The sequence below is a fragment of the Scardinius erythrophthalmus genome (genome assembly GCF_964197995.2).
Source record: "Scardinius erythrophthalmus genome assembly, chromosome: 2".
Taxonomy (NCBI): Eukaryota; Metazoa; Chordata; class Actinopteri; order Cypriniformes; family Leuciscidae; genus Scardinius; species Scardinius erythrophthalmus.
In genome coordinates this window covers 10,827,508-10,849,037 of record NC_138222.1, presented here as the reverse complement: position 1 = coordinate 10,849,037, position 21,530 = coordinate 10,827,508, and the positions used below count along the sequence as shown (strand labels likewise).

Here is a 21,530-nt window from a genome sequence, read left to right as displayed (position 1 = left end):
GGGTCTACTTCGGTAAAATAGCTTGGGTGACCTGAGAGGTGAGGGCTTCTCCTTCGGAGAACCAACCCCCTTGGGCCCCTCCCCCTCTAGCGCATCACAAGCTGTGCAGCCTCTGGATGGGATTGCTGGTCCTTCTAAATATGGCAAATATGGAACACCAAAAGTGCCAAATTCTACATAAAAGTTGTCACCTCTCTCACTACCCTTGACGGTGGGGTGGCTATGCCTCTGGCAGGCCACCTCCGCCCTGCATGCGAGGCCAAGGCACTCTTATTGCACAAGGGTAGTTCTGAGTCTGGGTTGAGCTGCGCATGTTGACTGACCGTGATCAAGTCACGACGCAGGTCCTCGACCAGACGATGTCCACCTTGGTGGTCTAGAATCGTCCCCTGGCTGGCCTTGTAGAGATCCGAGAGGTCGTCAAAGTACACTTTCTCGATGCTCCCATCCTACAAGGTGGCCTTTTCGGCAACACTGTCAAGGACTGGCCCAGCAGCTCTTTGCAGTCAGTAGCAGACTCAGGAGCTTCCCCCGTGAGCCTACTTGCACAGACTCTGTGCAAAGTCAGGGAGGACGAGGAGCAGGTCTTAATAGTTGTGCCCTACTGATGCTCATGTTCCTTGCGACAGCCCCTCGCTGGCGCATTCCTCTAAGGAATACCAGTGTTCCTGTATCATCTGTTCATTCACATGTTAGAAAGTCTAAGGCCTTTAAAAGCCGTACAGCAAACCCATCTAATCTGGTGCCTATCACACGACAAACTAAGATTGTGGACACAAAAAGCAAGACTGTTAAGTTAGCACTTTTAAACATCCGCTCACTTAAAAATAAATCACTTCTAGTCAATGACTTTATAAGCACATACAACCTGGACTTTATATTTCTAAATGAAACTTGGCTAGAAGCCAGCTGCAGTGCAACAATCCTCAATGAAACATCTCCTCCGAACTTTACCTTTATGAGTGTCTCCAGAGCTGGAAGGAGAGGTGGGGGTGTAGCTGCTCTTTTTAAAGATGTCTATCAATGTAAGCAAATATCATTTGGTAATTACCCGTCTTTTGAATATCTGGGTATTGTGTTAAAAGGTGCTCCACGGATTTTACTTATCACTATTTACAGGCCTCCAAAATACTCTTCAGCCTTTGCTGAAGACTTTACAGAACTGTTATCAATAATTTCCTCAGAGTTTGACAGTTTCACTATTGCTGGAGATTTTAACATTCACATAGATAATTCAGAAAATAATATGGCAAAAGAAATCAATACTGTTTTAAAAACTTTTGATCTGATTCAACATGTACATGGGCCCACACACAATCGTGGACACACTCTAGATTTACTTATCAGTAAGGGTCTAAACATTTCATTGAATGATATTAAGGATGTCGCACTCTCTGATCATTACTGTATTTTCTTTGATTTATTGATCTCTCCTGCCATTGAAGTTAGATCTGTGTCTGTCAAGAAGAGATGCCTAAATGAGAACACTAGTGTACTATTTATGAAGGCCATATCCCTAAGACCGAGCATATCTGCTGACTCGGTTGATTCTCTCCTTGTTTCTTTTAACTCGAAGGTTAAAAATGTAATTGATGATATTGCTCCTGTGAAAGTCAGGAAGAATGGTAAACAAAAAGCACCTTGGAGAAACTCAACAGCAGTGCAAATTATGAAAAGACAATGCAGAAAATCAGAGCGCATGTGGCGAAAGACAAAACTTGTAATCCACTATAACATCTATAGAGACACCATTCGTGCTTTCAATATGGAACTAGGCAAAGCTAGACAGACTTTCTTCTCCAATATCATAAACAGAAACCTAAATAATACTCGAAATCTCTTCGCTACTGTCGACAGACTAACAAATCCCCCAAGCCAGATTCCCAGTGAAATGCTCTCCGACAGCAAGTGTAGTGAGTTTGCTACCTTTTTCTCTGAGAAAATCAATAATATTAGAAAGGTGATCAGCACATCCTTGAGTTGCACTGAGGTCAGACAGATCAGACTACAACCTGAGAAAGTAGTTACTATGTCTGATTTTGAAGAAATTGATGGCAAAATTCTGAAAGAAACCGTTCAGCACCTTAAAACATCAACCTGCGCCCTTGACACACTTCCCACATCTTTTTTTAAAAGTGTGTTAGACTGTTTAGAAGCAGATCTCCTAGAAGTGGTAAATGCCTCACTTTTCTATGGAAGTTTTCCAAACTCCCTTAAAACTGCTGTTGTCAAACCCCTCCTGAAAAAGAGCAATCTGGATAAGACTATATTAAGCAACTATAGACCGATCTCAAATCTTCCTTTCACAGGCAAAATCATTGAAAAAGTTGTCTTCAACCAGCTGAACAAATTCTTAAACTCAAATGGATACTTTGATAATTTTCAATCTGGTTTCCGACCGCACCACAGCACAGAGACGGCGCTCATTAAGATAATAAACGATATTCGCTTAAATACGGATTCAGGCAAATTATCAGTGCTGGTTCTACTCGACCTCAGTGCTGCATTTGACACTGTCGATCACAAAATACTTCTGGACAGGCTGGAAAACTGGGTGGGGATTTCTGGGATAGTCCTAAAATGGTTCAGGTCATACTTAGATGGGAGAGGTTATTATGTGAGTATAGGTGACCATAAGTCTGAGTGGACGCCCATGACATGCGGAGTCCCTCAAGGCTCAATTCTTGCGCCACTCCTGTTCAACCTGTATATGCTCCCAATGAGCCAAATAATGAGAAAGAACCAAATCGCTTACCACAGCTATGCAGACGACACACAGATCTACTTAGCCCTATCGCCTAACGATTACAGCCCCATTGACTCCCTGTGCCAATGCATCGATGAAGTCAACAGCTGGATGTGCCAAAACTTTCTACAGTTAAACAAAGACAAAACTGAAATCATTGTGTTTGGAAACAAAGATGAAGTTCTCAAGGTGAACGCATACCTTCACTCTAAAGGTCAAACAACTAAAAATCAAGTCAGGAATCTTGGTGTGTCTTTAGAGTCAGACCTTAGTTTCAATAGTCATGTCAAAGCAATAACTAAATCAGCATACTATCATCTGAAAAATATTGCAAGAATTAGATGCTTTGTTTCCAGTCAAGACTTAGAGAAACTTGTTCATGCTTTCATCACCAGCAGGGTGGATTATTGTAATGGACTCCTCACTGGCCTTCCCAAAAAGACCATAAGACATTTGCAGCTCATACAGAACGCTGCTGCCAGGATTCTTAGCAGAACCAGAAAATATGAACATATCACACCAGTACTCAGGTCATTACACTGGCTGCCAGTTACTTATAGGATTGATTTTAAAGTATTATTACTAGTATATAAATCATTTAATGGCCTAGGACCTCAATACATTGCAGATATGCTCACGGAATACAAACCCAACAGATTACTCAGATCATTAGGATCACATCAGCTAGAAGTTCCAAGAGTTCACTCTAAGCATGGAGAGTCTGCTTTTAGCTATTATGCCAGCCGCAGCTGGAACCAGCTTCCAGAGGAGATCAGATGTGCTCCTACAGTAGTCACATTCAAATCCAGACTCAAAACACATCTGTTTAACTTTGCATTTAATGAATGAGCACTGTGTCACTGTCTGTCCGACTGTTTATACTGTGTCTTATTTTAGTCTTTATTCTAAACTGTTTTAATTATTTTTAGTTCTTTCTCGTTTCTTTATTTTAAACTGTTCTTTATTCTAAACTGTTTTAATTATTTTTAGTTCTTTCTTGTTTCTTTATTCTAAACTGTTTTGTATATTCTTATTTCTTCTGTTTATTTTTAATAGTATGTAAAGCACTTTGAATTACCATTGTGTATGAAATGTGCTATATAAATAAACTTGCCTTGCCTTGCCTTGCCTTGCCTAAGGAAGGACCTTCTTTCTCAGAGACGGGGCACCCTATGGCACCTGCACACTGATCTCTGGAAACTCCATGTCTGGTCCCTGAACGGGAAGCGGAGGTTCTAGGTGACTTACCCCCAGAGGTACTTAACACCATCACTTCTGCACGATCACTGTCTACGAGACACGCTTACGCTTTGAAGTGGAGCCTGTTCGTCAAGTGGTGTTCCTCTCACAGAGAGGACCCCCGAAGATGTTCAAATAGTGTCGTACTTTCCTTCCTGCAGCACAGGTTGGAGTGAAGGCTGTCTCCCTCCACCCTCAAAGCTTATGCTGTTGCTATTTCCGCATATCACAACCCCATAGGAGGTAAGTCGATTAGGAAGCATGACCTGGTCGTCAGGTTCATTAGGGGGGCAATACGGTTAAATCCTCCTCAACCTCCCTCCATACCCTCTTGGGACCTTATTCTGGTGCTTCAGAACACTCCCTTCAAGCCTTTGCAGTCAGCAGATTTAAAAATTCTGTGTCGGGCTGGCCGACCCCCACGTGGTATTGATACCCGGCCTGGCTATGTGCCCAAGGTTCCTATCACTCCCTTCAGGGACCTGGTGGTGAAACTGCAAGCGCTGCCCTCGGAGAAGGCAGACACAGCCCTGGCTTTACTCTATCCCGTCCGTGCTCTGCGACAGTACTTAAACAGAATTCAAAGCTTCAGGACCTCAGACCAGCTCTTTGTCTGTTACGGAGGCCAGCAGAAGGGAAAGGCTGTCTCCAAGCAGAGGATGGCCCACTGGATAGTGGATGCCTTCGCCTTGGCTTACGAAGCACCCAAACGTGCCTTGCCTGCTTAGGCTGCGAGCTCACTCAACAAGAAGTGTTGCATCCTCCTGGGCCCTGGCACGTGGCACCTTGCTAACAGATATTTGTAGAGCTGTGGGCTGGGGACACCCAACACATTCACTAGGTTCTATAACCTATGTGTAGAGCCGGTCATTTTTTTCGTGTTGAGCTGGTTACAGTTGCGCTCACGTCTCCAGAGTGAAAAACCTGTTGAGTCCTCCGTTCGCCGATCAGGTTTCATTCTCACGCAGCTTGTTTAGTAACTTCAGGAGCGGGTCTTTTCCGCTCTGTGTGTGCGCCGCGCTCTCCGTTCCGTGTGTGTGTGTCGGCACACTGCGCTCTCTGCTCAATGTTCCGCTCCGTGTTTGCGCTGCGCGTTCTGCTCTGTCGTTAACGGCCCAAACGCTCCAATCATGTACCGATCACACACTGGAAAAGCAAAGTCCGGTCAAATAACATGAAATTTGTCAGTAGTAGACTTCTGTTTGCTGAGCTGGTATAGCCTGGGCAACAATGGTAAAATTACCTGCTCTGATAACATGCTCTGGTAGTAATAGCTTTGTATGACTATACTTTATTTTGATAATTAGTCAAAAAATAAATCTGTTAAATCTGAGTATGTTGCATAGAACTGAATGTATATTGATATTGATGTTTAATATTTTGGTCCTACTTTATATTAAGTGGCTTTAAGTACTATGTACTTACATCGAAAAATAAGTACAATGTACTTATTGTGTTCAGGTTGTATTGTAAAACACTTTTGCTGCTATTGAGGTGTGATGCGGGTAAGGTTAGGGACAGTTATGGACAGGTGTGGTGGTATGGGTGGGTTTAAGGGTGGGTTAAGGTGTAAGGGAAGGGTTAACAGTGTAATTACAAATGTAATTACATAAATTAATTACAGTTGTAATTACATGCAGGTATTTTCAAACTATAAGTACAATGTAAAAACATGCATGTACACAATAAGTCCATTGTATCAAATTATTAATTTCAATAGCTGCTTTCCGACCGGAGGAACTTTTTCACAGTTCCTAGAACTATTGCGGGAAGTTCCCGGATGTCGGCGTGTTCGCACCGCAGGAACTAGGAACGATTTTAGTTCTAGGAACTCCATTTGGAGGAACTAATTTAGCTCCTACTTCAGAGTAGGGTCTAAACCAGCACTATAGGAACTACTCGTGACGTTAGTGTACGCTGATGACCGAACGCACGCAAAACACCAGCACCCGCCATTTTTAAAACAGCTATATGTAAACACAGATTATAGCCTATATATTTACTCCAGAAACTAGATACAAACATGGAAAACAGTGATAGATGGGCCTCTAAACCTTTATGCTGAAGAGAAAATCCAACGCAACTTTGAGGGGACCAAGTCAAACATGATTATGTATTTCTGCTCAACTAGCAACACTGGACATCAACCACACGGCATAGGCTAATAACTTTTTTTCATATACTGTGTACTTACTATAACAATTCTATCTAATAACATGTTAAACAATACTGTTAGACAGATTGCTAACTAATGAACACAGAGAATGAGAGCATTATGCTCTGGCGTTCTCAGCGCCGTCAAAATAAAGGTCCGTCACGCCGTCAAAATAAAAGTCACCGTGCTTGCGTCACTCCCTTACCCCCCTACCAGTTCCTATGGCCACTTGGCCAGTGCGAACGCAAACAGCAAAACCGAGTTTGGGGGAGAGTAGTTCATAGAACTGTTTAGAAGTGGACAGTTCCTATAACTAAGTTCCTGTAACTACTTGGTCGGAAAGCGGCTATAGTAAGTACATAGTACTTAAAGCCACTTAATATAAAGTGGGACCAATATTTTAATTTGTGTGGACATTTTTCTTTATTTCTCCTTTTTTTGTGTGTTGTTTAATTTAATTAGTGATTCTACGTTTAAATATTGATGATTACAAGTTTGGGGGAAATGCGATTAATTGCGATTAATCACAGCAAATTGTGCGATTAATTCGTTATTTATTTTTTTATTGATTCCCAGCCCTAATATATATATATATATATATATATATATATATATATATATATATATATATATATATATATATATATATATATATATATATATATATATACATACATTTGGTGCTGGAAAATAAGACTTTGTGTAAATCAGTCCTTGACTTTTACAAGGTAAGACAAAATAGAGACAGTGCAAGAAAGTTCTCAAATTTCATTGTGTAGACTGATATAGCCTAAATAATATACTGACAATTGTTGTTGTGAATTTAATAGGTTTATTTAATAATAACAATATTAGCAAGTGTCAGTTGTGCAAGTTTATATCTCTTCCACTTAATGCAATAAATAACCTGTTATATCTCAGACTAAATGCTTATAAGACCTTTGCGTATTAGTATAAAATGAGAGACAGTTTATGTGCTGTTTACAGTTTTTAAGGGTTCTTGGGAAACCATTCAAACCCTTTTAAAAAGTGTACTTATAATATATTATAAGTGGCTTTCGCATGGGTAGTAACTAACCAGTTCCCCGAGAACTAAAAAATATCACACTACAGTTAAAATTATAATCAAGAACTTTACATGTGCTTTAGTATGTTAGCCAACACATCAAAATAAGTGTACTTCTTTAAAACACAAGAATATTAAAACATAGATAATTATTTAAAATGTACAAGTAAAACTTTTAATTTGACATTCATTTAACATTGACATTTTTAAGTGTGTTAAAAAACAGTCAAAAGTGTTCTCTCTTTAAGTAGGCTACAATTAGTTTAATTTACATTATCTGCAAGTACAGTTTTTTAAATGTAAAGATTTGTAAATAATGTAAATGTAAGATTTGAAGTACACATTCAATACAGTTAAGCACACTTCTTTTTTCACAAGGGCAGATGCACATTTTGCAGAAACTGCACACATGCTCCCGCACACACACACACACACACACACACACACACAAGTAAACGTGCAGCGGGATTAATCACAGAAGACGACTCACAGATGGAGAGACTGAAGACCAACGCAGAGGCAGAGAGCGAGGAGGATGGGGAGGGTGGGAGATGAGAAAAGAGGGCTGAGTGGAGGCAAAACAGAGGACGTATCAGAGACACAGGAAGACTAAATCTTACAGAAATCTGGATGCCTGATGGTTTAACTGAGGAATATGCAGAAGGCGGGAATGACAACGTGTGAAAGAAAATCTGGCTGTTAGAGGTGCAAATCACTGCAGCAAACGTGCTTGCATCTTTAGCGTCGGAGTGCTGGGCTCTGGGGAGCGGGGAAGGGCTCTTCATAGAGGAGCATGACAGCCTGGCTCGGTGGTGTTGCTGCAGCGGGATGGACCGAGTCTCATTCATTTTAGGAGGAAATGCATAGGCCGTTGCAGCTCTCATCATACTCTACACTATGCGCAGGGATCGAGAGCAAGCACATGGAATTGCGTGCCATCGTCAACAACACAGCAGAACTCTTCGTTCCTACAGCGACAGCACATCTAGCATTGATAACATTAGCCCGGGCAACTGCCAAGAAATTAGGTAGCACTTGACTTTATCTGGGTTAAATTGTAGTTTTAGTCAAAGCTACAAAAACAGCAGTAGTTCATTTGTTTAGGTCCTTCATGCACTTTATCAAACAAGGACCTTCTACTCTGATATAGATTTAGCTGTTTTTCTCTTAACTTAACGATAATTTCATTTTTGACAGTAGCAGCTCTCAGGTTTAAGTAGAATGTTTGCATATCATTTGGTAGATGATGGGCAGTGTATAGTTGTTTTTAGAGTTTATTGAAGTTTGTGGTTGGTATGGTGAGGAGAGCAGATGCTCTAACTGGATTGGCTGATGAAGGCCTCCTGGATACGACTGCTGAAACGAGCAACAGGAAACCGAGTCAAGAACAACATTGGCGTAAGAAGCTCTTAATCAACACTATTTGTGTTTTTGAGTGAGTTGTGCGTTTGAAAATTAACAGCGAAAGGATATGCTAGTATGATACTGAGTGATTTATTGTCTGCATGTTCTTGAATGATAACACCCACATTTCACTTCTGACCTTGCTTGACATTAGGTTACCATGATTCCATGTTAACATAGTGCCTATGCAGTGTTAAGGTTTAATCTCTAAACAGTTCCTTGAATCTCTCTCTAAAGCCGAGTGCACAAAAGGGGGTAGAAATACATACAGAGATGCACACATTCTAATATGTTTTGTTATTATTACTAGCCTTATGAAAAAGTGTGCTTAATTGTATTGATTGTGCACGTGTAGTGTTCAACTGTACTTGCAGATAATATAATCTTATGTATATAAAAAGCAACTTAAGTGTAAATGTAAATGTAAGTGTACTTAAAAAATACACTTTCATTACTGTACATCAGTAATGCAAAAGCACGTTTATAAAAGCTACTTAAATGTCCTAATTTAACTAAGACCTAATCCTGGTTTAGTCTAAGCCATGTCTGTGAAACCAGGCCTAAAAGTTTTATTTAAAGTACATTTTTAAAAATGATGTTTTAAAAATCTTTTGTCATTCTTTAAAGAAGTAGACTTATTTTGATGTGACTAACATACTAAAACAATCCAAAAATATAAAGATGTACTTAAGTCCTACTTAAGTATGTCAAAAAGCACTCTTAAAGGCACAATATGTAAGATTTTTGGATTAAAATATCCAAAAACCACTAGAACAGTGTTATACATTTTGTTGACTTGTGTTTCTTACATTATCCCAATTTTGTTTAAATCCATAGAAATATGCATTTTTAACTGGTGTAAACGGCCCATGTCATTGCGTTGCCTGTCAATGGCATCATATCCGCGTTACCTTCGATTTCCGTTTTTACTTTCCGGTTTTACTTACGCTTTAATATATTATGTGTTTTATTTGACAGATGAGCAACTGTTTGGATACCTTCAATGCCAGAAAACTAATCCTTGTTATATAGCTCAACACAGTTAATCGTCTTGTTTGTATCTCTTGTTTATCTTGATTTACCATGAGTAACATGTTTGTACCATGCTTCAGAGACAACACTATTTTGTGGCTAGCATAGCATAATCAGAAAGAGATTTATTTGTAGTAACAGTAATACAGCATTTTCTCCACCATATAATATATTTGATATATTACTGCATTGTGTAACGTTATAACATAACTTTCAACACACTCAAATGTATTTTTACAGCCCTACGCTACCCCATAATTTTAATTGCACTTGCAGCAATTTCATTTGAAATAAATAAAATAGTGTGAATTTAAGTGATCAAACATAACTGTAACCAAGTTCAAACAACAAAATAAAAGGAGAGGCTGCGGCCGACTGCGGCATATAAGCATAATGAAATATAGCTAGGGAGCTCCTTCATGGGTCTCTCATTACCATTCGTTCCACAGGCCTCAGTCAGTTCCCACGGCTCTCGGCCTCGACCTGTGCCATTAAGTTCATCTAACTGCATTTAAAATATATTTTAACTAATACATTTTCATTTGATTACAATTAACATTCTGTGATGTCTGAAGCATTCAGTTCGCAATTAAAAACTTCTTTAAAAAGTATTTCCGTTTTTTTTTTTTTTTTTTAAATACAAGTTCTGTCATGAAACTCTGGGTGTTTTTTTTTTTTTTTTTTTTTTAACATTTACTTACAAAATACAAAAGTGAAAAGTCATAAACCAGAAAAGAAAGCCAGAGGTTCAGGGACTGATAAATATTACATCACATTTGAATTCAGAGTAAGAAAGAAAAACAAATAAATAAATGCAAACAAAAAAACTTAAATAAAAAAATCATAAAAAATAAATAAAAAATTATCCCCACAAAACATAAAATAATAATAATAAAATAAAAAATGTATACAAAAACGCCAAAAAAATGAGCATACATTCAAAGTTTTAGTAGCCTTTTTGTTACAAGAGGTAGATAAAGATTTGATATCAAACTTAACGTTCTTGAAAGTGAGAACAATTGGGGGTTACTTTCATAGTTTTACACTTGTGGATAAAATATTTTGCAAGCAAAATAATTAAGTTGCAAAGAAAAAATATATTCTCATATTGCTTCTCAAAAATGAAAAAGCCAAATAAAACATCCTTGAAATAAAGCTCAAAGTCTTTATATAGTTTACAATGAACTGGCAAATGTCATTCAGGCGGATAGGTCCTTAATGGAATCTGCTTGCAATCACATCATTCTATAGGGCACAGCTGAATGGTTCCTGCTATATCAGTAGCCAATCAGCTCGCTGCTCAACCTTCAAATGCTTGGTCAGCATTTGCTGTAGCAGTTGCAGCACGCTTTCAGAATTCCTCTGAAATTCAACATCTAACATAAGTGAAGTCTTGTGCAATACCGTGCATTTTTGCATGGTCTGCCTTAATTACTTATGAAGTAACCATACACAAGGTTTAAAATCATGCGTCATGTTAACCGTCCTGTTTTAATGCTTGGAGTGAATTACTAAGCTAGCAGCTAGCGTATGTGCAATATTGCGTTTATGCAGCAGCAGCAGCAGCAAGTGGACAGTGCAGTTGCTATGAGGATACAGTCACAAAGCATTGCTGGCAATTTAACTGACTTCGTATTCGCATATTTCAATGAATCTTACAGCAATTCTAGTACTTTTGTTCAGCAGCAGCGTATAGTAAATTCAGATTGCAATGTTAGCAAATATTATTTATCAACAGCACGCTAGCAATGTTGCGATAAAGTAATAAAACACTGTTGTGTCTTAAAGGAGTAGTTCACTTTAAAATGAAAATTAGCCCATAATTTACTCACCCTCAAGCCATCCTAGATGTGTATGACTTTCTTCTTTCAGACGAATACAATTGGAGTTATATTAAATAATATCCTGGCTCTTCCAAGCTTGATAATGGCAGTGAATTGCAACATGAAGCTCAAAAAAGTGAATCCATCCATCCATCATAAACAAACTCCACACGGCTCCTGGAGACTAAGTAGTAAAGGCCTTCTGAAGCAAAGTGATGAGTTTGTGTGAGAAAAATATTTAAAAATTGTTGAGATACGCCGATTCTTGATGTCTGTGTGTGTCTGGCTGATACAGAAGTTCACAACATTTCAAGCATAAACTGTTTTCAAAATCCTTCATATTTTCTGGGTCATCAAATCTGGTTTCAAAACATCACCCATATAAATACATTAGACTATAAATGAGATCAGTTTTTCAGGCCACTAGATGATGATTGTGATCATTAACAAACAGCCATTGTCATCTGATCCCGTTTTCTCTCAGCTTTTTTTGCCATAGCAAATGTATTTTACAGACACAGCTACAGCAGCCAAAGAAAAACTAATGTTCAAATGTCAAACTAAAGCAAACACTGATCACCATCATGGTAACATCAAATGGAACAATAAAATGACATCTAAACCTCTGTCACTTTTTAATAAGAACTTCTGTAGACGGATGAGAGAAATAAGGTCAATCTGGTTAGTAATGTAAAGTAAAGTAAAGCTGGTAATGCTGTTTGTGGAGTTGTTTTATCTTCCTCTGCTGAGATCTTCAGAGATGTAAGGCCTTATTTTATCTTCAGTTGATTTAAACTTTTCTCTGTTCTTGTTCCTCTTTCCTTCAGTGATTCTGCTTGTGTTCATCATTGTCTAAATTAACTCACTTATTTTTATTCACTCAGTCAAGTGGACTGTATTGGTGAACTAATGTAAATGAGGGTATATATGGTGTGATTTGGAGCATAGCCTCTGAGTGTCGACTTTTAGCGGTGTTAATTCATAGTATATTGCTGTAGGCTACTTTCTCGAAAATGACAAATATCACCCAGAATGCACTGTTTTCTACGGTAAATTACAGTTTTAATGGAAAACAGCATGTTACTGTCAGAATTTGGCTCTTTTTTACTGCAATTTCTTTTTACAGTGTAGGCATGTAACTAACACCACACTGGTAGTAGGGCTGCTCGATTATAGCAAAAATCATAATCACAGTTATTTTGCTCAATATTGAAATCAAGATTATTTAACACGATTATTGGTGGCTGTGATATGATCAAAGTGGTTTTTCATAATATGAGTGATTTTAAATGTCAGTGAAATATCACAGTTATCAAAACTTCAAAAACTAATACTAGGTTAATGTAAGTAAAAAGTCCTCAAAACAGTTACAGAAGAGATGTAAACGCTCAGCAGTACAATAAGAACAAAGAAACTGAATTTGTTCTGTTGTATATTTAGTTGTTTTTGTAATTAAATTAAATAAATAATTATTTAGGTTTTTCAGGAAGATATCCTAACAGTGGTATTCAAATAAGTAATATCCAACAAAATAAATTGAATGGAAAATAACACTGCTGTATACATTAAATATAGACTAATCCTTATTAAACAAGTTTATTCATTCAAGAGCAGTGAGTGATTTTATCTTTGTCTTTTGTTGTTTGATTAACAATAATGACTGCAACTGATTTATTAGGCTGCTGTCACTTTAAGAGCTGCACAGATCCAATATATTGATACAAACGCGCTCTTTCTCAGTGTTTACATTACCTTGAAACATAACCGACTGTGTTTACGAGGATACTTGCCAAAATGGCATTTTGATGTATTTGCGTATATAGGCTATTTGACCGTTTAGGCGTGTGTCTAAACCCCACAGTATACTTTGCTTACGTGCGTTCTGCCCTGTCTCGGAGCGCGCACTCAGGAGGCCACCTAGGGAACAGTATATATATATATATATTAGGGTGGTCCTTATCAAGTCCAATTTTTTTTTTTTTGAAAAATGTTAGTGTCTTAACCTTTTAAACTGTTCCTTTTAACTTCAAAATTAGAATTATGCAAAAATGTTGGCAAAAAAATGATATTTAGAGGTAGCTCAATCATATGGAAGATTGCCTATGTTAAGCTGTGCGGCGTTATTGTGATATGCAAGTAATATTAAAAGTTGCTGCAAATGAACTACATTTTATTAAAATCAGTGCAACACTGACATGACAACAATGACAACAATCTAAAAAAAGCCCTAAGTTTTCAACAATCCCTCATTTCTGATGCTCAGCAGCCAGTGTTGACTATTTGCAGTCTGGATAGATCAGTCGGTGATCTTCCACCACATGAAGGAGAAACTGCTATTGTTCTTCAGAGTGTGTGAGATAGCCACTGTATTCTTGAATCAGAGCCACTCCTCTCTCGGCGTGATCATTGACTACTTTCATTGCATGTATGTTTGCCTGTGCCTCCTGATAATCTGCTTGATTCGGCCAAAGTTCCGGGTCAATTTCAAGGAAAGTAATGTAATTTTTTAAACCAAAAAATGTGCTCTAAACCCAAACAATAACAAGGTGATCATCAATAGGAATATATGTATTGATTCCACCAGGAAAGGTAAATCTGCTAAACCGGGTCATGGATGGATTAATTTGGATTTAGTTTCTACAATAAGTAAACTGAGATATGTATCTAAAATACATATTTAGGAATATATGGTGCATTAGATGCTTTTATGGAGATTTTTTTGGAATTTTACTAGCCAGGCACAATACCAAATCAAATGATCTGTTTTTACGAAAATCATCAAAATCTCAAAGTTTATATATAAAAAATTTTTTTTTTTTTTTTTTTTTTTTACACGCCTCGCAGTTTAGCAACAGTAGACTGCATTTTACAACAGGAAATATAAGATCACGCGTGCGTGAGACCGGAGTTCTCACGTGAGACTGAAATTGTCATTAAAAATGATAGGATGCAAGAAGATTGCGATCATCTTGTAAATATATCTATTAAAATACTGATTATTCTGGTGTATAACTCCTCCCTGAACATCCCGCTGTCCTGTATTGCTCTCATTGGCTGTAGGTCATCGCCCATGTAGTTTTCAGTCAGAATTCTTTCACAGACCCTTTTTTTTTGGAGAGAAAATCAGGGCTAAAATCGTTCAGTGTGAACTCGGCATAAAGGGCACACATAGCTAGCATACACGCAGTTCTAACAGCTCTTCGGAGAAGTGGCTTTACATGTGTTTTACATAATAATGTCTTACACGCTCACAGCAGCGTGTCGTGTACGTAGTCCTGTACTTGCTCTGCAGCAGCAGATCTATTTTCGCCAAGAAAACATATCGACCATGCCAAACACTCAAGAGATCTGTCATGACAGAAATGTATTTCTTTTTTTAGCAGGGTAAATCTTTCTTTCTAATTATCCATGGCACATAAAAATGTGCTCAGTAAGATTTTGTTTACTTTTAACTGGCTCTGTTTCATCCCAAATGGTCAATGGTTTTGGACTTTATACTGACACACATGGCCCTTGATGCATTAAGTTTGATAAACTGCTGCTGAAGCTGTTTGTTTATGCTTTGTTTCAATGGTAACCAAAACTGTTTGGTCACCAACATTCTTTTATGCATGAAAATTAAATCTCTCTGCTCTTGCCATAGGGTTCTGCGGACTCATACACTAGTCGGCCATCGGACTCAGATGTGTCTCTGGAGGAAGATAAAGAGACCTTACGCAGAGAAGCTGAGAGACAGGCTCAGACTCAGCTCGAAAAGGCCAAGGTCTGGCTGCATGTTTTACTCACTTACTATGACTGAATCAATGTCTGATTAACTGGCAGTTTGACAAGGGTTTGTTAAGTCTGTTGTTCTGCCTAATCGTCAGTCTATCTGTACCTGTATTCAGGATATCATATTACTCATGCTAGTGATTTTTAAATGACTGGCATTTTATTAAAGGAATAGTTCACTTTAAAATGAAAATTATGTCATCATATACTCACCCTCATGTTGTTTCTAACCTGTATGAATTTCTTTCTTCTGCTGAACACAATGGAAGATATTTAGAAGAATATCAGTAACCAGACAGTTTCTGGGTCCCATTGACTTCCATAGTATATTTTTTTCCTACTATGGAAGTCAATGGTCTTTGCTTTGAGAAAATATGATTCTCAGTGCTGCACTGTTGGTTAAAGTGTATACTTCCTTATTATTCATTTTAACTATTTATTTATTTGTGAAAAGTACTATAATACTAAACTGATAAGAATGTAAATGTGTACCTTGAAATGCAATGTAAGTCGCTTTGGATAAAAGCGTCTGTCAAATGCATAAATGTAAATGTAATAGGATTACAGAATCAAGAAGTTGCTGAAACATAAATCGGTTTATTTTACAATTTTTAAATTGTAACATTTTAAAGTTTCAATTATATTTTCCATGTTGATTCAAAAACTTTAGGGTTTGTCTGCACATTAAGTGCCATCTTCTAAAGCTTGATTTAGCCTAAAGCCTGAAAGCTTCATCTAAGGCAATACATGAAATCTCACTACAGTAGTGTTTCCAATCTATTTTTATCCTTCTGTCTATTTAATCTTGTTATTGTCACTCTCTTTTTTTTACCTCTAGGGGAGGTAGCTATTTTTAGTGCTTGGCATCAATCAGGTTTTATCATTTATTTATGCAGAATACTCACATTAATATTGAAATAAAGCCAGATGGCAGTAAAATATTCAGACAGAAGAAATTCTTCACTGACCATGTTTCTTGAAATATCTGCATCTGCTCTCTCACACACACGCATAGTTTCACAAATCAAACCTTAAAGAAATAGTACACCCAATTTTTTTTTAGAGAAATGCGCCAAAAAGAGCAAAACATCACAATATGGGGGGGGGGGGGGGGTTTAAATTGATTACAATTTCAAATATTCAGATAGAAAACAGTTATTTTAAATTGTTATAATACAATATATCACAATATTACTGTTTTTACTGTATTTTCATTCAAATAAATGCTGCCTTGGTTGAAAAATCTAGCTTTGTTATCTTGCTAAATCTGAACGTTTTCTGATATTCTGGAGATGCGGTTGAAATGAGTAAATTGTTGTCAAATGTCTTTTTGGATAATGAATGAAAGCGTATAGCTGAACAGGCATGTACACACAAGGTTACAATCACTATGTCTGATCAATACTGCATGTATAATGGAAAATTGTGTTACATAAGAGGCGGACACCGGACAGTGGCTGTGAAAGCAAAACAGGGATTTAAAAATGAACAGACAACTGCACACTATTTAAAAATATATTTATATATATCATTTAAAGCTCCTATAATAAATATTACATTGGCATTTTTATTATAAAATAAAGGTGAAAGGCAGCTCAAAATAAAGGAAAGCTAAAAGGAGCATTGTCTTGACAGATCATGGAGACTCATGAAGTGCATGTAAGCACACTATCCCCACTGCCATTAAAGGACACTGTGTCCTCTGTTTGTCATACCCATAATTCATTGTGTGTGCAGTGCAGACCATCTTGTGTCCATATTGATTTTGCCCTCTAGTACATGCCCCTGCTTTTTTCCTGCATTTTAAAAACATTGGGGGGAAAAATGAGAATTTTTTTTTTGCAAAATCCCTCTCCCCCATACACAAAATTAGACTAAACTTCATTCAGCAAGATTGTGGCTATTGCATTTGCTGTGCAGGTTTCTAAGTGGAAAAAAACAAACCAAATAAACAATCATTAAAGTGTAAGTTAACTGTAAGTTAAAGCTGATCTATTGAGTCAATTTGTATGTGTGTCAGCATGTCCCAAAGAGATTATATGCTTTGACGGGGAATTCACTTTAAGACATACTACTACTACTACTACACCTTTTGCATAAATCAGAGCAAGCATTTCTCATCTTTGGCCACCACCATGTTTTTTGAAATCATTATCATTGCATGTTACTTTTCGGGACCTGCATGTGCCAAACCATGATACAGAGACATTAATTCAGTTCAAGCAGAAAAAGGGCAAACAAGTCACTCAGTAAATTTCCACAGTCCATCTGAGCTCTGGTGTGCACTTAATGTTGTCCATTGCCCTACCTCATCAACATCATCAACTGCATATAATGCAAAAATGTATTTCCTCCTCCTGTGGAGAAAGAGACGCTAGACTGACAGTTCCTTCTGTTTGTTTTGCTGCCCCCCTGGCAGTGGCATCTGCAGCTTGGTTTTCCTTGGATTCAGGCGAGTCGTCCTTTGAGTGTCCTGTTACTTTGATAACAGCTCCTTCTGCAAGGGAGAGCACATGAATCCATTAGTTAAATGACCTGCTGTTGGTGACAGATAGGAAGTCCAGCAATAGTTAACAATCCTCTGAGTTTCCATACGGGTCTGAAATCATACATCACTTTATATAAATATCTACTGTACACATTGACCCTTTTTCCTTAAACAAACTGCAGGGCTCGTGTCAAAATGACAAGTTCTGCAACTTGAGCCCCTCCGCCTGAAAGAGAACCACAGTCAACAGTTTCACCATGCTCATTCATGCCTGTGAAGCGTGTTCACTGCTCATGAAAGCTGGACCCATCAACAAACAGTTTCATGGCATTATGTAGTGGCTCATTGTCGAGAGGTCTCTGGTGATGTTCAATTAGTTGAAGGAAGTTAAGTCAATTTGTATCTCCACATTTTTGCTCAAAAGAGTGGCTTCCCACTTGGCCCGTCTCTGAGAAGAGATTGAGCCTAGGCCTGTTTGTTAACAGTTTCAGGATCTGATGCCTGGTGTACCACCTTTTGGTCGGCTACAACTTCCTCCGTTATTTTTACAGCCCACTCTGCGCAGTCACAAATCAACAAGCAATGATGCTGTCCTGCCATTGAGGCAGGAATTGGGGTTAAGGAATATCCTACTATTCCATATGACATTCTCCCTTGAACTCTTTGACCCGGGGCTGCTGAATAGGACCCACCCAAGTCCACAGATGAAACGGCTTGCTGGCCATCAGCATGTCTTAAAGCTGGTGTGGAAGCAAGAGTCTCCTTAATACTAACAAATGCATCTTCCATCTCTTCTGTCCATTCAATTAGTTCTGGCCCTGGCTTTCCTCCTTTCAAGGCCTCTGTAAGCGGTTTAGATAGTTCAATGTATTCAATGTGTGCAGGAGAAAAAAGAAAAGAAAAAATTAATTTCATTTTAACAAATTAATAACAAATACATTGATAACATGCAATAAAATAAACACTTAATAGATGTTTTCTATTCACTAGTCTGAAATAACCAGTTATGTGCATGTTTTTGCCTGTAGTGTCTTGCCTTATTTGACAAAAAAGCAACAAAAGTAATAGATTGTAAATCTGCTAAACCCAAACAGGAGAAGAGAAAACTAAAATTTAGCTTGTACCTGAATAAATCTGTGATAATTCTGTGATATTTTAAATGAAAATTCTGTTGCTGTTACTCCTGTTACTTATTTTCATGTCGTTCCTAATCTGTGTGCATTTCTGAATGCAACACAAAAGTTTTTAAAGAATTTTGGTGTCCAAACAACATGTTTGGACCCTATTGTCTTTCATTGTACGGACAATGTCAAAACACTGATGCATTTTTCAAAATAACTTTTTTTGTGTTCCAAAGGTTTGGAAAGGTTAGCATTAGAGTTGTAATGTTCCAACCTTACTCGTTAATATTTCATATAGTATTCACTCTTCGTTCTTCTACACAGGCTAAACCTGTGGCATTTGCAGTACGTACTAATGTTGGCTACAGCGCCTCCCTTGAAGATGATGTCCCTGTGCCTGGAATGGGAATATCATTTGAGGCTAAAGATTTCCTCCATGTTAAAGAAGTATGTATATACACATACACACATATCCATATTCACATATATACAGAAAAAAATTAAGAATTGTTTATTATGGTTGAGTTAAAATCATTTTTTATGCTGAACAAACCTGAACAAATCAAATTAATACCGTATGTCCATATCACAGTAAACACAAAGCAGACTCAATACAGAGTATTTTACTCAAACACACACGCATATAAAACAATTGGTTATGGCCAATTCTGAAATAGACATTTTTACTTTGTAAGGTTCTGTGAGATTGGTATTGTATATTTTGTGTTTAATGACAGAAATTTAATAACGACTGGTGGATTGGTCGCTTGGTGAAAGAAGGGTGTGACATTGGTTTCATCCCAAGTCCATTGAAGCTTGAAAACACTCGCATCCACCAAGACCAACGTGCAAAACAAGGAAGATTTTACTCAAGGTATCTGCTCCACAAACGCACTACATAAAGTTCTTCACCAAACAAAATGTTACAGAAAATATACTGTAGCTTTGACATACAGAACTAGATTTAGACTGCATTTCTCAAAGGCATTCCTTGTGAAAAAGAAATGCGCTTAATTGTATTGAATGTGCACTTGTATTGTACTTCAAATGTTAAAAGTATATCTTTTTTAAAAACTGTACTGGCAGATAATGTATTACTTAAAAAATGCCACTCAGTGTACTTAGAGTACACTTTCATGACTTTAAGTACACTTTAAAAAGTGCACTTTGTAATAATGTCAAATTATGTTCAGTTCCGTAATAAGCACTCTTTTGCTTTAGATTTAGAGACCATTGGAGCCAATGGTTTCTAGAATGTACTTAGACTTATGATGCCTTTAATCTTAATTTTTGCTATGGTCAGTGCCTGATGAAAATAAGTAAACAGCTCAGATCAGTTTCTAATGGCTTAAATGGCTTTATCTGGTCATTTAGGGTCCGTTCACACGACACCATTTCAACTGAAACCGGTAAACTTTTCATGCGGTTTGGCCGCTCATTAACACGACTGGGGGCCTGAAAACGCAAACTTTTAAAAATGGGGTTCAAAGTGGACGTTTTTGAAAATTATATCGTTATTGTCTCCATGTAAACAAAAAAAAACGTGAATTTGTGGAAACTATGAAGTCATGCACATGAGTATTACATGTTCAGTCTATACCCCTTTAGTTTTTCTTTACAAAGTGATATCGCCAACTACTGGCCTGGCAGCAGAATACAGCGTTTTAATCGTTTTCGTGGATCCCTGAGAGCAGAGATCATTTTGACAACGTTGTCGTCTGTACGTGAAAAACGCAAAGGAAAAACGTTTCTGTTTTTACTTTTTAGTACATTGTTGTCGTGTAAACGTATACTCTTAAACTGTCGCCCACTCAGCTGGTCTAAGGTGTGTCTTTTCTTCAGCAGAGCACTCTTAAATACATAAAAGAAGAAATATATACACCTTACACCTTTCTTTTTTATTAATTGATTGTATGTTATTTTTCTTCACAGTAAATCAGGGGCAAACTCTTCATCTAGTTTAGGAGACATAGTTTCAAACTCACGTAAATCAACCCCTCCCTCCTCAGGTAAGTTATCAAAATTGGGTTAACGCAATGTTATATTTCCAATTTTATTCAGTGCATCAAACTAATTTGATTTTTGATGTCCTCTGCCCTGGTCAAACAAATTCTAGATGAATGTGAACAGGATTCACTTTTAAGAATTTTCTATTGTAGCATGGAACTAATTTTAGTTATAATTTATTATCATAAATCGGTCTGTGCTTGATCAGCAAAGGTTTTTGGTCAATGTGCAAGCATTGAAAGCAACAAAAGGGAAACTCTTAATGCTGAGAGTTTGTTAAAGCTAACAATACTGGGGACTGTGGAGAGTAAAACATTTAGAAAAGAATGGAGGAAGAAAGCTCTGGAAATGCAGTGGCAGTCACTATTACATGAAAATATATAAAAAGGTAAGTTGCTGTGTCAGCTTCTGAAGTACATGGGATAAACTGGGATGAAGACATTTCTTCAAATGATGAGAAAACACTATTTGATTTGAAGGTAGTGAACCCCCCATAGTGAGTGTGTGCAGCCAAATGTGCGATGGAAGCAACGGTTTATATGTTACTCGAGCATTTTGATTGGTCGGAGAATGGACTTGCTCCTCCTGAAGTTTTGTTTGTGTGAAGGGATACTCCATCCAGAAATAACAATTCTGTGATAATTTACTTACTCTCATGTCACTTCAAAACTTTCTTCT

At 37.6% G+C, this 21,530-nt stretch overlaps 1 protein-coding gene across 2 annotated transcripts in view; it reads left to right on the top strand.

Moving 5' to 3' along the window:
- Window positions 1-21,530, top strand: part of cacnb2a (calcium channel, voltage-dependent, beta 2a) — a 46,800-nt gene that overhangs the window by 3,992 nt on the left and 21,278 nt on the right. The window contains exons 2-6 of one of the 2 annotated variants that reach the window (XM_081348673.1): window positions 3,886-4,002; window positions 15,109-15,228; window positions 19,170-19,292; window positions 19,583-19,719; window positions 20,778-20,854. In XM_081348673.1, the coding sequence (XP_081204799.1) occupies window positions 19,248-19,292; window positions 19,583-19,719; window positions 20,778-20,854 (259 nt within the window). In that variant the 5' untranslated portion in view covers window positions 3,886-4,002; window positions 15,109-15,228; window positions 19,170-19,247. The remainder of the gene's footprint in view (window positions 1-3,885; window positions 4,003-15,108; window positions 15,229-19,169; window positions 19,293-19,582; window positions 19,720-20,777; window positions 20,855-21,530) is intronic. The other variant, XM_081348672.1, reaches the window with a different exon arrangement.